This window comes from Mustela putorius, unplaced genomic scaffold (assembly GCF_011764305.1).
Source record: "Mustela putorius furo isolate JIRA1106 unplaced genomic scaffold, ASM1176430v1.1 tig00000145_pilon_pilon_pilon, whole genome shotgun sequence".
NCBI classification, from domain to species: Eukaryota; Metazoa; Chordata; class Mammalia; order Carnivora; family Mustelidae; genus Mustela; species Mustela putorius.
The window spans coordinates 25,576,587-25,593,793 of NW_025421294.1; the positions used below are offsets into that span (position 1 = coordinate 25,576,587).

Sequence of the window (17,207 nt, forward strand, 5' to 3'; positions counted from 1 at the left end):
TGCTATTGTAGAATAACTACCTGGTAAAATGATCAAAAAAGACCATTAAGCTTGAAAAGCTGGTGACAAGGAGTAAATGCAGTGGAAATCCAAATATATTTACTATCAAGTGGATACGGATACAAGAGCTGGAAGAAGAGTGGTGGTTCTCTGCCAGTGGGATACTAAGGAGATTTTCATATTTTGTGCATTTTGATTTTCCAAGTTCCACATTGCAGACATGCATTTCTTTTGCAATTGGAGGGAAAAAAAGCTGGTGAAACCCCCGAGCCAGATTAGGTGAGGGGACAGGTCACCGAGGAGGTGAAAGAACAAGGCATATGAAATAAGGAGGAGAGAAGAGAAAGAGAGAGAAGGTGGAGCTTTCTGGAGAGAGAAAGAGAGAGGGCCTCTGCCTGAACAGCTGTGGGGAACAATATTGCTGGTGAGTTCTACAAGAACAGTGCACTGTAGAGAAGTATTGGGGATGAGATGGCTGAGATTACCTCTTGGGGGTGGGGTATAGACTCTAACTCATGGATGGTGGTGTGGGACTGAGTGGGGACAAAAAACCCACTCTGCCCTGGGAGGGGGCATGGAAGCCTGGATGAGCACCGAGAGGAAACCAACCCCTAAGAAGTATGCTTCAGGTGCAAGTTACAAAACCTCAGGTTCTGGATGAACCTGGATTTGAACCTCACTGCCTGTCCTCTCTGTGATCTCAGGCAGATTTCTTGCCCCCCCCTCCAAATGTATATTGTCCTTATCTGTAAAATGGGAACAGAAATGTATGAGAAAGAGCCTGCCTATGGTGAGGGTCAAATTATGGGATATACATGTTCTTCACTAAGACAGAGCCGATGCTGGGGTGGACGGTTCTTGGCCACCTAGGGTTGCAGAATTACTTCTGAATTACTTCTTGGCCTTCTAGGGTTGCAGACTGACATCTGTTAGACAGTCATCTTCTGTGTCTGACCTTGGCCATAGCTGTGGACCCGGGGAAGAAAAACCCCCAAGTCTGTCTGCTGCCAGGACACCAGCAGGCTATAGGAGCCTCCCCCTCTTCACACAGGCCTGGCCTTCCCTTCAGCTGCAGTGTTGCCTCTTGTTAAGGTTTCCAGGAGTACCTCCTACATTTTGGACCAGGGTCTGGAAAGCGTGGCAACACACCGGCATGGGCCTGGCACAAAGTAGTTGCTCAGCAAGTGTTTGTTGATTGAATAAACAAAGTCTGGTATCCTTCTGACTTGTTGCGGCCCACAGAAACCTTACCTGTTGCCTGACCTCTGCAAAACCGAGGGGCCTGCCCAAGGATCCCGGGAAGGACAAAAGGACAAGGGGGGCAGTCTCTGCACCTTCCCTGACACCCATCTGTAGCTTCCCTGAGGGAGTCTCACACATCCTTAATGCTTTTATGGGGAGCCCAAAGAATCATCATTTCTCCAGTTTCATCTGTTGTTACTCGCCCCTTCACTCATTTCACTCCAACTCTGCACTCATTATTCCCTTTTTTAAAAAATTGAGATATGGGGCACCTAAGTGGCTCAGTCGATTGTCTGACTCTTGATTTCAGCTCAGGTCATGATTTCAGGGTTGAAAAATTTTTTAAATGAAAAAAAATTGCAAAACAGTATTCACTACAAGCCATTTATGTATTCAGTAATCCAATTAAGTACTGAGGCCATACTTTGTGCCACACACCAATGTGGGTGATGAAGATTAAGCAGTTAAAAAAACAGGCAAAAATCCTTGACCTCTGGGAGTTTGAAATCTAGTAGGGAAATAAAGACAAGAGGCTAAAGAGTTGACCTGTCAGATAGTGTAACTGCTATGAAGAAAAATAAGGCAGGCAAGGGGGAGAGTGTAAGATGGGGTGGCATTTCAAATTTTAGAGAAGACCTCCCTGAGCGGGTGACATTTAAGCAAAGACCTGAGGGAGTAAGCCATGCAGATGGGGAAAGGAGGAAGTGTTCCAAGATGAAGAAGAGGAAGTGCAAAGGCCCTGAGGCAGAAGTGTCTGTGAGGTGGTCAAGGACTAGTATGTTTTGACTACAGAAAGAAGTAATTAGGTGATGTAATAGAAGTGGTAATCATATTGCAACATATAAATGTATCTAGTCAACCCATTCCTTAAATTTACACATTGTTATATGTCAGTTTTATATCTCAATTTTTATTTTAATTAATTAATTTATTTATTTATTTATTTATTTTAGGAGAGAGCGAGCGAACTCCGGGGTGGGGAACAGACTTAGAGGGAAAGACTCTTAAGCAGGCTCCATACCCAATCCAGAGCCCACAAAGCAGGGTTCCATCTCAGGACCCTGACATCATGACCTGAGCCCAAATCAAGAGTTGGAGGTTTAATCTACTGAGCCACCCAGGAGCGCCCGCTTTGCAAATTTTTAAGATGTGATGTGAAAGCAGCACATCGAGGGGAGGAGGTTACCACTGCTGCTACCGCTACAGCCTGAAATCCGGGAGTGGTTTTGAATTAGTTCTCTAATCTCTTCCCATCACCTTCGGCAAGATACACTAAACTTCACATTCTTCCTGGCGGGTGTGTATTATTATTTAAATTCGGTCCACAGCTGGGTGCCGAGGTGGCTTCCACCATCGCGATTTGGCCAAGAAAGGGAAGGAAGCAGAGAAAAGGCCCTATTTAGGTACCTTGGATGGGGCACTAACGCCTTCGAGCAAGAAACCAATTTAGGACTATATAGATGGGCTTTGTAGTGGTTCCTTCTCTTTCTGCTTGTCTGCGGTTAAAAAAAAAAAAATGTGTGTGTGTGATAATCACTTTTGAAGGCAGTAGATCCATTTGGGTCCAATAGTGAAGGTTGGATGACTCAAAGTAGTTAACCGCTTCCATGGACAAAGCAGGTCCAACTTCCGGGGGTCACTGTAAAGAAGCCCAAGGGAGCCAAAGAGGGCTCGGCGGGGCCTTGCACCAAAAGACAGCTGCAAGTTCTGAGGTGTGCGGGCGATGTACACTGCTGGCTGGTAACAGCAGTTATGCCTCCCCTTCCCCGGGCTAACGGGAAAGCTTCTAGGGTTGAGTCTGCTACAGTGTCGTGCTCAGGCACACAGTAGGTGCTAAGGAAGTGTCGCTGGAGACACAGAGGCTGGGAGGCGCGCGGGAGAAACTTCTCTGCTGGGGACCGGAGCCTTTCCCAGCACTGTGCTCAGGGCACGCCCGGGGCTCGGCCCTGCGTCCGGCGTCCAGTCTCCAGCCGGGTTGTCGGCGGGGCCTCGGGGCGGCCTGCGGACAGACCGGCCGACGTGCCGGCGACAGAGCGCGGAGGCCGCGGCGCGCGCAGCCGCGGGACCGGGGTCAAGGCCGGGGCGCCCGGGTGGCGCGGGAGGGGTGGCCGGACGCGCGGGGCGGCATGGGATGTGACGAGCGGCGCGCTGTGCATTGTGGGAATCCCGGGGCCGCGGCGACTGGTTCCAGTTCACTCGGCAGCGGAGCCGGGCGGAGGGGGCGAGCGCGCGGCGCGCGGGCGGGAAGCGAGGAGGCGGGCGGGCGGGCCAGCGAGGAAGCGCGGAAAGAAAAGGCGCGAGCGGCCGAGAGGGCACGGGCCGGACACCTAGCTGCTGCCGCCGCCGCCGCCGAGCCGCCCCGTAAGTGCCGCGCGGGCCCCCTCGCCGCGCGCCTGGTCCCCGCCGCCCGGTCCGGTCGCCGCTCTTCCGGCCGCGGGGACCCGGGAGCGGCCGAGCCTGGCGCGCACGGGCGGCGCTCCGCCGGGCTCGGGTCGCCACGCTCCGCGTCGTGGCCCATGCGGGGCCTCGCGCGCGCTCGGCGCCCTCCCAGGCCCTGCCGGGCCGCGCGGGATTCTCTCTGGTTTTGTTCAAACAGCAAACCCGGAAGCCAACTTCTCTCCAAACCGCGTCCTCCTGCCCGCGCCTGGGCGCTTTTGTGGGAAGGCAACAGTGCTGGCCCCTCTCCCGGCGACCCTTCCCGGGGCGCGCGAGCGGGCTGAGCCCGAGGCCCGCGGAGGCCCCGCGGCGCTGGCCGGCCAGCCTGGGCCTGGGCGGCCGGGAGCTGCGGTGCGCGGAGTTGTACTTGGTGAGGCCCCCGCCGGCCCGCGAGTTGCCGGCCCCCTGCACAATAAGTCAGGCCCGAGAGCCAGGTGGCGGCGGTGTAGGCGTCTGGCTCGGTCTCTGCGCAGAGGGGAGGGTTGGCGGCTGGGGGGATACACTCGTGGGATCAGAGCCAGGCAGGGCCCGGGAGGGGGTTGTCCAGGGAGTGGCTGGAGAGGGAACGCGGGAACACTCCTCCCCCCCCACCCCACCCCCCACCCCGGTTGCCCTCGTTCATCTTCTGATCGGCCTTTTGTTTGCTTCGTGGCTGGGAGTTTTTTTAAAAGGTAACTCCGGAAGGCTGTAGGCTCCCAGGGTGGAGAAGGCCGGGAGGGTAGGGACTCGCTGGGGGTGGGGAGGGGTGGGGAGGTGAGAGCACTGGATGCTGCGGACGGTGTCACCTGACAACAGGTGTGCGGAGTGGCGCGCCCCGCCTCCACTCCTGGGACCACGGATCGCTCAGGGATCTGGTCAGTAGATTGGAAGATACTTTCAGACAAGATGTTAGGGAAAATACTGCACAGTTTGAAAGCGAGAAACATCTGTACAAACAGCTAAGGCAAACTTTGAATTCAGCAATTACAATTACCATGAAATCCTTGTAAGATTTTAATGATCCAATAAACAGCATATAAAAATAGACAATTAGAGGGGCCTTCCTGCTGGCTTCTCTTTCTTCCACCTTTGTGGTTTTGAGGTTTTACCGTTAAAGAGGGGGCAAAGTACCTTGTCCCAGGCTTCCTGCTCAGCAGACTAGGGGAGTTTCAAAGAGCTTTAAGTTTGAATGGGAGACTCTAGGTGTAAGTTAGGTGGAATCCACCTGCTGCAGGTGCCCTCAGAGCACTTATTGACTCTGAAATGCCCACCTTATGCCTGCAACTGGAAATTAGACCCCTTGTACAAATGGACTAGAGTCGGACAGTGTCATCCCAGTCTTGCACAAAAGCCTCTCCAGTGGGGATAGATTTGCTTTAAAAATTTAAATTTTTTCTTAAAAAAAAAAACAAACAAAAAGCCAACCCAAACCAGAAGACCCTTGAGTCTTTAAATTCTTCCCCCCTCTAGTTTTAGGAGGAGAGCAGGAAATCTCTTCATTCTGTTACTTTGTTTTAGCCTACCAATGCTGATAGCTAGATGAAGGTATTAAGAAGGAGGGAAGAGTTTAAGCGAAAATTACTTGAGGTAGGGTCTTTAGAATGAGGAGTGGTCTGGACTACCACTTGTGACACTCTAACACACAGCCCCAAGTCACTGGCGTGGTCCGTACCCAAGGGACCAGGGGCAGGGAGTGGGACATCTTTGTCTGCCATTTCTTCTGGTCCTGGTGACAGTAGAACTCCGAGACCCCTTATCCTTTTCCCATAGAGAGGCTTGGAGTACATGTATTCTGCACTCTGGGACCTGCCTCTAATATGTTCAGAGCTAATGCTGTCCCTGGTCATTTCAAGGTGATTTATTAAAATAAACCAAAGTGCAAACCCCAAGCTGTCAAAACACAGTAAGAACCTATATATGTTATTGATCAGAATTACAGCAGCTTCTGCTTTTTGTTGGATTGTGTCTTTGGGTTCATGTTAGGTTTTTCACAGCTCCGTTCTTGGCACATATGCTGGGAAGCAGCAGGGTTTGGGAGGCCCATGCCAATCCTGTGGGTCCTCCCCCACATTCTATAGTTCTAGAAGCACATTGGAGGCCATCCCAGCTCTTACAAGAGAGCCTAAGTGGGTTCTGAAGAGTTGTATAGTTTGTTTGCTTGGATCAAGCCTGCCAGATTCATATCTAAATGTCTTTCAATAAATAATTCCTGAGAATCACCTCTGAGTCAGGCGCTGGGGTCAGGAGCATGATCAAGAGATGCCCAGTCCTCATCATTGGGAAGGTAATGCAAAGAGAAGATAGGCAAGTGGCTGTTGTAAGGTTGGTGCAGAAGGCCACAGTAACTCTCATGGTAGTCCCCAGAACAGTGACATAAGCAGGGGCAAGCCCTTCCTGGGTATAGAAAAGCCAAGTAGGAATTGACTGGGCAGAGGAAGGCAGATGTGGATAAGTGTTTGAGGCCTGGGGAGCCCCATGTGTTGAGTCTTAGAACAGTGAGAATAGAGGTCATATGGGGGAACTGCCAGGGGCGCAGAATGGCTGAATCCTAGAGGGAGTCAGGTAAAGCTAGAAGAAACCATCAAAGGCTCTGAGCAGGAGAGAGACGTGGCTAGATGTTCTTTATTCTTACTGGGAATACTTCAACCATTCAGCAAATACTGAATGGCTTCTAGATGCCAACCACATCCAACCAGGGTCCTTCTCTATTGAAGCTCACATTAAACTTTTCCTTTGATAGTCTTCCATTGAAATGGCTATCTTAAATATGGCACAAACCTTTAAAAGGGAGAGGAGGTGGGAAGGAAAGTTTCCTCTTGAAGCAGGGAGACAGTGCCTTGCTATTGAAAGTTAGTGCAATTCCTTTAGCGCAGATCACAAGCTTGGGGGCTTAGGTGAAGTTTTAATTCCAGACTAGCCTTCTGGAAACTCTTTCCTAAATAATACTTGTGTTTGGCTTCTGTTTTTAACCCCACTACAAAAACCTGACACACAAGAAAGATACATGTGCTGGAACAAAATTTGCAGTTTAGGATTTATTTATTATCCCAGTTTGTCCTTCTCTCCTTGTTTGTAATCCCTTGGCTCACTGAAGGTGGACCGTAAGCCCTTTAATCATCCAGCTCACTTGATGATGTAGTGTTTTATGAATGGAGAGAGATGTTTCTTCTGATTGGCTAGTGTACCAGAGCAAGTCTCTCTTCTCGGCCAATCAGAGGGCTGTTTCTGAAGCCCGGCTCTGTGAGTGATAGTTGTGGAGTAGATCCTTGTGCCTCTGGGGACATGACAGCAGTGACACTGTTAATCATCTGGTATGATGGGAGTAAATGGAAGAGAATGCCGTCAACAGGATTAGTGTCCCACGCTTCACAATTAAGGGCCTCAGGTTGGCTGTCAAGATTGGAGTTGATGGGAAGTGACAAATGCATGCGGACTCGTGGGCATTTATCCAGCTGCAGGGAGTGGATGGTGCGGTCCTCTCGGCAGCAGTGACTTGAACCACTGATTGCTCAGATTCCTCCATCCTCGGGTGCTGGAAGTAGGGCCGTTTGACTAGCAGCTCCCCAGCAGTTCTGGTCAATATTTCATTCGGGATCAATATGCACGAATTTCATTGCTTGGATAATAAAAGACTTCACAACCGCTGGTTACAGTGGTTTTGTAAGTGCCCTGATAAAGAGTTGTCTATGCTGTAGCCTTAGCGGAGGTCAGTCATTTACAGATGCGCGGAAGCTAAGTATTTCCCTCTGGTCTCTTTCATCTTTTACCGAGCTAGTCTCATGGCAAGAGAGGAGGCAGGAACCATAGAATTATCAGGGAGTGGGAAGGCCCCTTCGTGGCTCCCACTTTAGCTGTTGGTGCAGTTGTGGTATTCCCTTCCTGGGAATCCCTAAGGTGACTCCACAAGCTCCCAGAATTTTGAGGATATGAGTTCCCACAGGGACTGGCCAGGTATGTGTCCATGAATGGTCTCACTGAAGGTGCCTGACTGATGTCCCGCTTGCCATGTCTCTGAGTCCTGTGGCCTATGACCTTTGGAAATGCTGTCCTCATCTTTGTCAAGAGCACCCCATCTACTGTAAATGCCAACTGATCAGTCACCATCCAGCCAGTATTTTAGAACCTACCAGATCACAGATTGTTGGGGGCCTGGTAAGCAGAGCCCACTGGTGTATCCCTTCACAACAGACAAGGGAACTGGCGTTGATGATACAGTGTAGCAACTGCTAAGGTCGAGGAGGTTGGTTTCACAGCCAGCCTTCTTCCTAGTCCTGTGCCATGAGGAGAGATCACATGCCCTGTCCCATCTCGGTTTGTGGGAGGCCTGTGGTCAGAGACTTGCCGCTCACTCAAGCCTGGCTAACTTCTCCATACAGCCGTTCTCCACCACTGTGTGACTCTGGGTAAGCTTTGGGCTTCTGCAAGCAAGGTTTGCGTCTATTGTGATTGACTTGTAGTCAGAGGGGTTGCAGAGGTAAAGACCACAGAGATCCCTTCAGGATCAACCACAGAACCTTCATTTCCAGTCAAAAAAGACCCAGCTAAGATAATGTGCCATGATGAATGAATGCCAAGGTTGCCTGAAGCCATGTAACCATCGTCAAAGCACATGGGGGCCCTCTCTAGGGGTGAGGACTTCCAGTTTCTTGAATGGGGTGCCCTCCTGGATGATTAGTCCAGGAAGGAAGCACACAGTTTTGTCGGTTTGACAAGATAGTAGAGCTGTTTCTCTTTTGAGCAACATCAGTGCCTTGAGAAGCCAAGTGTGTTAGAAGCCACTTTTTCTGTCACAGGGGACCATCCAACTCTCAGACGAGGCTGGATGCAGGACATTGGTCACATAGGACCCAACGGGCTTTGGCTGGCTGCTCACACCCTGGTTTCATGGTCAATTTTTACCTAGGTTTGTTGTGTGATGGAGCTGGCTGTTTGCTCTGCTCACTGGATAGCTAAAGGACATTTCTCAGCTGCTCTTGGGGTTAGGTGAGACTGTATGACCAAGTTCCAGTCAGTGAATCATGGTTAGTAGTGGTATACCCCCTTCCCCCTCAGGCGTGGCCCTTGAGGGCCTCCATGCATTATCCTCCATGCCCTTTCCCCTTCTGTGGTAACCCTGAGAATTGCGCTGTGAGGGATGGGAGGGGTCTGGGCCTATGACTCATGTGCAGTAGCACCAGCCAATCATGGAAACCCACTTTGGACTTTCACGAGGGAGAAACAAGCTGTAGGGGCTTGTTTGTTAGAGCAGCTGGTGCCATCCTTGCCAGTATGAATAGCCCACATCATCTTTCCAGGAGGCGGCCTCTTTTCAAATTATACACGTTGTTGTTATTTTTATTGACTGTCCTGAGCACTCACTCCATCAGTGCTTGTCAGGCCCTGTATATGCATGTTTTTGTTCTGTTCTCCCACCAACTGCTCGGCGTCCATTCTGTCTTCATCCCCGCTTGATGGTAAGATAAGCTCTGAGGGTGACATTATGTCACATGCCCAAGGACACATAGGCAGGAAGGAGCAGAGCCACAACCCGAATGAAGCCAGTCTGACTTTGGAATTTGTCATTAACCCTAGTGCTCAATGTCCACGTCCATCACAGCCACTCTCTCCCCATAGGGGTGCCTGGCCATGGCCGCCCATGTCTCCACAGACCCCTGAAGAGTGGAATGAACTGGGCAGACTTGCGGATTTATCTGGAGACTGCCCAGCTACAAGGCGATTTTCTGAAAGATATTTTTAAAGTTAGCACGTATCACTGGATGTCAGAGGCTGCATGGCTTCTCCAGAATCTCTCTGAGCTGTGGCTGCAGCTTGGGGACCTACAGTTAGAAATGCGGGAAGAACATGGGGAGGGGTGAGGAGCAGGAGCTGCAGGGTCAGCCCTGGGGGATGAAGACGTGGGGCTGTGTTATCAGGAGCCTGACCAAAAGTTAGGTGTGAAGATGTTCTCCTCTCAGCAGAGTGACACTTGGGGATCCATGATGTTGAAGGTCCTGCCTGGGACCCAGGGACTTAGGGACGAGCTAACCACCTGGCACCAAGTCGCTTGCAGTGCAGTCCGGCAGGGGAGGCAGGTGCACCGATACATTCCAGAAGGTGAGCTTTGGAAACAGGGAGCAGCAAGTGACGCCAGTCAGCGGTCGGGTCTGAGGACAGGAATGGCATGAGCGCCAGCGCAGTGGGTCGGAAAGAGCACAAAAGGCGTCAGAGGCGGGGGAGTTATTCTGGACCCTGCATCGCAGGGCAGGAAGTCAGGGCGGCAGGAAGCAGTGCCTCAGAAACAGGCGAAGGATGCTGTTTGTGGCCGGCTCAGGGCGACGGGGAACGTGCAGGGGGGACACACATCCTCTGGCCTCCATGGAGAGAGCCTGGAGCTGAGGATGATAGGTGAGGAGAGAGAGCTGAATCAAGGCAGGGAGGCCGAAGAGAAGAGAAGAGGCCCGAGAAGTTACGAGGTGGGTTCAACAGAGCTTGGCTCATGGCTGGGCACTGTGAAGATGGGCAGAGAAGTAGGGCCCAGGTTGACTGCTGCTTGGTGACTTGGGAATGAGGTCACTGCTGGGGCTGAGAAACCCAGAGGAGGGAGTTCCAGGTGCCCATGGGACTTTCAAGTGGGTCCTTGCCACAGGCAGTCAGAACAGAGCCCTGGGGCCACAGCTAGGTATGTACTTGGGAGGCTCCAGCATGTCCATGTAAAGGCTGGAGTGGAAGGGAAACACCAGGAGCATTTCGAGGACCCATCAGGCTCGTGAATGCTAATGGCTTCTCTCTGGGACAGGACATTGACTATTTGCCACAGTGGCAGCCCCAAACATACCCAGACAGCTCTGCCTGGGGATGGGAGCTGACACCAGGGCTCTGGGAAGAACAGGGCTGAGCTGCATTAATCATCACTGACCGTAGGCCTCTCCTGCTAAAGGAAGGGAAATGTTCAGATCTGAAAACTCCTAGTCCAGAGGTGTGGGGTTGGTCCGTGAAACACATTTGTACTTTAGGAAAAGATTGCTGGGAAGCCCCATGACAATTTTCCCTGCAGACACACATGTGCACATGTGTGTATGTATACTACTTCCTGCTCAGAGTCCGCATGGACACCTGTTTGCAGGGACTCTTTCAAAATGGAGCCCATTGCAAGAAGAAATGGGGCCATTTAAATTTTTCAGAGAAACTCAGGCCCCTCTGGGGTTCTCTTTAGCTCGCAGTGATCAGTTAAGACTCGGTGCCCCTTGATGAGAAATGTAAGGTTCTCATCAGAATTGTCCAGCCACCACCTCCACTGCCCCGTTAGAGTGCCCAAGAATCTGCTGTCTGCTGTTTTGGCTATCTGTGTCAGGCAGAAGTCTTGAGATGACCTTATTCGTCACCCTGATGTTATATGGACCACAGTGTGTTCCAAATATAGGGTTGGGCATCAGTAACAAGGACTCCTAACTCTGTGGCCTCTGCTGGTGTTGTGGCATGGCCTGTTGGAGCTGGAGTGACCTACATAGCCCACAGCCTGACCTCAGTTTACCAGTAGAGAGTCCTGCCCATTTGTGAACAAATTCAGTGAACAAATGTTCAGTTGAACATAGATGTCCTCTGGGAAATGCTTGCCTGGTACCTAAGGATAGGCTGAGGCCTCTTCACAACCCCTCTCCCAGCACCCTCGCTGCCTTTCATGGTTATCACTTAAATAACTGTAGGGTTATTGCATCTCTCTCTGCCCCATGAGCTCCAGGAGAGCAGAGAAGATCCCACCTGCCTTGTGCCTTGCTGTCTCCATTCCCCAGCACAGTTCTTGAAGCGAGTGCATGAATGACTTGAATGCTGTCATTGAACATTTGAGACCTTGAATCCTCTTAGCACACGGGTAGACCTTACTGATGCTCTGCTAGGAGTGCAGCCAGGGGCTGCCCTCTGAGAGCCTACCTTCTGATGGGAGAAATGGGGGCATAGCCACATCATCGTGTTGTCGTGTGCAAGGCAGCCCAGGGATGGAGCGGCTGGATCTGAGCACTTGGGGAAGGGTTGGCAGAACTCAAGTGAGAGGGATAGTGGCAGTCCTGGCCAAAGGGCAGGGCCCCTGCAGGGGAGGGCATTTGTGGGGAGCTGTGTATGACTCCCCCTGTGCCCAAGTTTGGAGCACCAGAGGTATAGGGTGAAGCCGATGGATGTGCCAGGCCTTGATTTCTAGGACATTTCCATGACGGGCCAAGGGTGTTGATTCTTCCTCAGGAATGTGGCAGCCAGAGAAGTCTTTCAGATCAGAGCCCTTAACCATTCAGGTGTTTCTGTACCAGCCCGGAGGGCAGGGTGATTGGAGAGTATGGCCCGCTGTGGAGAGACCTCTTCAGGAGATGTTCGTGATGGCCTGGATTCAGTCACAGTCGGGTGGACAGGAGAGGCCTTCTGAGAGTTGATGGAGACAGAGTATCCTCTGGACTCGAGTGGCATTTTGGATGGAGATGGGGAGGAGGAGCAAGGAAAGATAAGCACTTCTCCGTCTTCTCTAAGGACAGGCCCAGCTAGCAGACTGGAAGTGTTCTGAGGGCCTGTGATTACAGCCCAGCATCCTGCTGAACTCTGGTGAGCTGTTCTTGGCCCCACGGAGAAAGGATCATGAGGTAGAGATGCTGCTTTCATCAGACAACCTAGGTAGCAGGCTTTCCATCATTGCTGGGGGCGGGTGTCATAGTTTTCCTTCACGAAGGCTTCCGCGTGTGTCCATCTTGGTCTCAAGGATATGAAAAATGCAATTATTGAACAAGTGTGTAGACATCGCTAAGAAATCCCATTGCCTTTTACATCATGGGGCATAAAGGCAAGGTACTTAAGAGCACTCATTGTCAGAGTAGTGTTGGAGCGGAAATGGCCGCTGAAATGGATGTTACGGTATTAAAGGTGAAAAGCATTGCTGTTCTCTTTTCAGGGGTGAGGTGCTCCAGCAGAGGGCCCCAGTTGGGCTCGGTGGGGGCTCGGTGGCTGCAGGCAGTAGCCCGTCCCCTAGGGGCCGGGGAGCCTGGGCCGGGGGGCAGACACCGTTCCCATGGTCCTGACGTCTGTGCCTCTTGCCTCCACAGTGTGCTTTACTGATCCACCTCCAGGGCTGCCACCATGTCGAGCCGGGGTGGGAAGAAGAAGTCTACCAAAACCTCCAGGTCCGCCAAGGCAGGAGTCATCTTCCCGGTGGGGCGGATGCTGAGGTACATCAAGAAAGGCCACCCCAAGTACCGGATCGGAGTGGGGGCGCCCGTGTACATGGCCGCTGTCCTGGAGTACCTGACGGGTGAGTACACCTGAGTCCCCCTAGGGGCACCCCTGGATTTGCGTCGTGGCGGTCCGGACACCCTGTAGGAATTGAGCCGACCATGGGGCTCCTTTTCTCTTGAGACTTTTCAAACCTGCAGAGAAGCTACAGGAGTAGTACAATGGACCTTTCCACCCAGATGCCCCAGTTGTTTACATTCTGCCGTTAGCCGTCCATTTGGAAATTTCTTTAATCTCCCAACATTGGTCTTTGTAGTTTTTTTGTGTGTGTGATTTTTTTTGTTGTTGTTTTCTTTCCCTATCCAAGATCCATTTCAGGATCCTACATTTCTTTTAGTTGTCAGGTTTCTTTAGACTTATTTAAGTTGAAACAATTCCTTACTTTTTTTTTTTTTTCCTTTAAATTTTCCATGATATGGATGTTTTTTGAAGAGTGCAGCCAGTTGTGTTGCAGAATATCCATCAGTCTGGGTTGGTTTCATGCTTGCATTTGGGTTGAGCACTTTTGACGGGGGGATGGCCTAAGAGCTCTTGTGTCCATGTCTAGTATTGTGTCAGGAGGCACCTGAGTTTGTCCTGCTGTTGGTGATTCACTGGGGTCCTATGGTTAAGGATTTCTGCACAGCCTGAATCACGGTCTTCCCCCAATGGCTTTGGCATTCCTGGATGTTCTTACCTGAATCGGTTATTGCTGTAGTGGTTATGAAATAATGTTGTTTCTGTTTCTGTCATTTCTTCTGCTTGTATTAGTTGGCATTCTTCTGTAAAGAACTTATTTTCCTTCTGCCTTTCCCTCTTTCTTTTCTTTGGACTCACAGCGTTGCTTCATGGACATCTTTATTGGGTTACACTCTACACATTATCTCCCAGGATGGGTGTCTTGTCTCTTGTCTCATTGTCTCACAGTCTCACATTTGACATTCAGGCCATTTCTGCTGCCTCTTCCATTCTTACACATTTTCTTGCTTTCCCCCACAACGAGATGTTCTAGTCTCACCCTGAATTTCCCCAGCCCCAGTCTCAAAATCAGCTATCTCTATCAGGGGTCAGAGGTGGTCCTTTTACCGAAAATAACTTTATTGGTCTCACTGGTGGCTCCATGGCCACTGCGGGAAATCAGCTGAGGAGGGATATCACCCCCATCTGTAGTGACTCGAAAACCAGCCTCAGAGCGTAAAAGAGCTTGCCTGGGGCCTCATAGAGCAAGTAAGGAGCTGAGAAGGGACCCAGATCCTGCTGGGTCATTGTAACGCTTTTACTGCTTAGTGCTCCATGCTCCTCGGGATGTGTGTCAGGAAGGGCACCTGCGATCTTGCAGCCACCTCTCCCACAGCCAGACAAGGGGACTTAGCAAGACATGGTGCCCCTTCCAAAGTGATAACACGCAGCAGGAACGCTGGATCACTTCTTGATTCTCCCATCTCTCAGTGAGGCGACACCAAGGGTTCCTCCCTAAAAACATGGTCATGAAGTTGTTGTGTTCTTCTCAAAGCACCAAGGCATGAGAAATCACTGGTGGGTTATAGTTGGGAGGCGTCTGCACTTCTGGGACATTTAACCCTCTGCTTCTCAGACTCTCAGAGGCAGCATGCTTGGTCGCATGAGCTAGGTGTGGTTCTTCGCATTCTAGACATGAGGAACCAGAGGCCCAGAGCTTGCAACATGCCCAGAAAAGCCATGTGGAATGTTGGCAGTCAGGGGAGAAGTTACTAGATAGGAGGCAGAGGACATTGTTTCGTTCTGGCTTGTCAGTTTACATGCTGTGTGACCGAGAGTGATTCACTTAACCTCTCTAGACCCCGGTTTCCTTACAACTCAGATGTTGACAACAGCCCGTGCTCCAACTCCAGACTGCTGTGACAGCCAGAGGGCTTTGTTTGAGTATGATGGGAAAGCTGACGTGCTTGGCATACCCAGTCAGGCGGTGGTTCCTGGGTCCCGAAGGCCATGATGTCCCTGTCACTGCGATGTCCACAGATGCTGTCATTAAGTCAAGTATCAGATCAGTTTCATTTCTTCCTTCAAGCTTCTGTTTTTTAGTTGGCAGGGTGTGGGGCAGGGGTGAGGGGTTACCATCGCTCCAACATATCCGAGGCAGTACTGTTTGTGCTGCACAGAAAGTCTGGATGTCTTCCTCATCTGTGGCTGGCCGGCTCTGGAGCCGAGCACAGTGCTCCTGACTTTGAGGTCAGTGGGCCCTTTGCTTCTGTTTGCACCCACACCCGCTGTGCCTCTCCCCAGCTCTCATGGGTATGTGGCAGTGGTCACAGAGGGGTGTGGGAATGGCCAGGGATGCCCATCACTAGCACTGGACAGTAACTCAAGGCAAGTTTTACTCAGGTGTCAGCCATGTTAACCCCTGTATATTAAGAATAATATATATTTTTACATTTTACCAAGTCCTTCTGGCTAGTTCACTGAATCTGAGCCATTTTTTTTTTCTGGCTGTATACAGTGCTGAGTCACTGGCTTGACCATTGCCCTATGCCTGTCCCACCGTGGTGCCTGGCCCACATGACAAACACTTCGGGAGACCTCCTGAGATATTAGTGCTGTGCTTAGTCTTGTAGTGGTCACTTGTGCCCTGTTGCCAGATGGAGTAGTAGCTGAGCTCTGGGGCCACATCCAATGAAAACACTGTTCCAGGCCTCGGAAAAGCACTGCATGCCTGCACTGACAGACTGGTGCTGAGCACCTTGGCCTGCGATGTGACAGCATGTGCATATTGGAAGTCCTGATTGTTTGCCCCCTCAGAACTTTGGTTTTGTTCCATGAGTGGGATGGGAAAGCAGATGCTCTGCTTTTTTATTTTGCTTCCCTCCAGACACTATCTCATTCATTCTACAACCTGTTGAGCACCTTCCGTGTATCAGGCCCCATGCTAGGCTCTGTGTGAGAACACAGGAGTGACTGCAGCAGAAATTGTCTCTGTTCTGTGCCGCTCATGGTCAAAGCTGAAGAAAGAACCAAGCAGCCCAGATGGTTATCACCTGGGATAGACGCCATGGAGAGCATGAGCCAGCCAAAGCAGGGCTCAGGCACCTGGGGAACTGGCTCAGGAAGGCTTCTGGGACGAGGAGCTCTCAGCAGACACCTGGAGAAGGAGGTGGGGCCCATCAGCCCCATGAGAGCTGGCAGTGGGGCTGTGCCACCCACTCACCTGTGCTCCAGGTGCCTACTGGGTGCCAGCCTCAACCCAGAGCTCAGGGAAGATCGAGGATGAGGGAGGAGCCCATGTGCCAGCCCTCGAGCAGCTCAGGGCCTTGACCAGGGTATGGCCCAGACGTGGTGCTCCAGCATGAGGCGTGTGAGCTAAGTCCCAGCCAATCAGCAGGAACTTGCTGAATGTGTCTCTGGCCCTAGTATTGAAGCTGGAGCTTCTTCCCCCGACAGAGCTTTTTGTCCATAGACAGGTACAGGCAAGAAGAAGGCAGTGCTGTGGGTTTGTGTTAGATGGAGGAGGCTTATTAACCAAAGCCCCTCTGCTGGTCTAGCTGTCACCCAAAGGGCCCTCTAGAGGGGCTGTGTTCTCTGTGTGGCCCAGACTCTTCTAGGTAGTGCACAGAGCTGCAGGCCTAGCAAGGGAAGTGCATGGCTGATGCCCTTCGGCATGGCTGGGCCAGGCCTCCAGCATTCATCAGGCCCCAGTGGAGAGATGAGGGGTCTGGATGAGGTTGCTAATAGGACAGCTGACCTACCAGGGTCCTGCTGAGACTAGGTGGTTGCAGACCAGGGAGCTGATGTCTCCCTGGTATCCAGCCCTGGGGACCAGATGGGACACCACAATGTTCAGTGGATGTCACATAGAAGCAGTAGAGCTGGATGGTTAAGATGTGGACCTAGGTGTCCACAATTTCAGGCCGGTTGCTCACATTTCTGGGCTGTGGTTTGATTATCTGTACCCTGGGGCTAGCGGGGACTGTCCTAGATGCTGTAGTGAGGGGACGCAGGGGAAGGGCTCATCCCCCCCCACACACAGTGTAAGGGCCCACATCTGACCCTTAGCATTGGGGTTAAGGCAGAGAGAGGAAGTCCTTAATACTCCAACTCTGGCAGTTGACGTACCTTCCTTTATGATGGTGATGGGGCTGTCACTGCCCACTCATGCATGTGGTCCTTCAGCTGCTGAGAGCCCACTGAGCCTCACCGGCACCTGCAGAGGATGCCTTGGAGGCCTCAGTCCTGCTCTCTCTCATTTGTTTCAAGCAGCACTTAAGTCCTCCCCCTAAAGCCTGTGCCAGCCTCAACACCAAGATGTCCTGTTAGCAAACTCATCTGTCTGATGTTGGAGGCCCCTTCCATCC

General features: G+C 51.6%; 1 protein-coding gene across 4 annotated transcripts in view; it reads left to right on the forward strand.

Moving 5' to 3' along the window:
* The first annotated feature begins 3,384 nt into the window (after positions 1-3,384).
* LOC101692673 (core histone macro-H2A.1) overlaps positions 3,385-17,207 on the forward strand; it is a 74,450-nt gene continuing 60,627 nt past the window's right edge. For 2 of the 4 annotated variants that reach the window (XM_045075478.1, XM_045075482.1), the window contains exons 1-2: positions 3,386-3,603; positions 12,717-12,922. In XM_045075478.1, the coding sequence (XP_044931413.1) occupies positions 12,751-12,922 (172 nt within the window). In that variant the 5' untranslated portion in view covers positions 3,386-3,603; positions 12,717-12,750. Of the gene's footprint in view, positions 3,604-12,716; positions 12,923-17,207 lie in introns of all 4 variants that reach the window. The other 2 variants (XM_045075480.1, XM_045075479.1) reach the window with 2 other exon arrangements.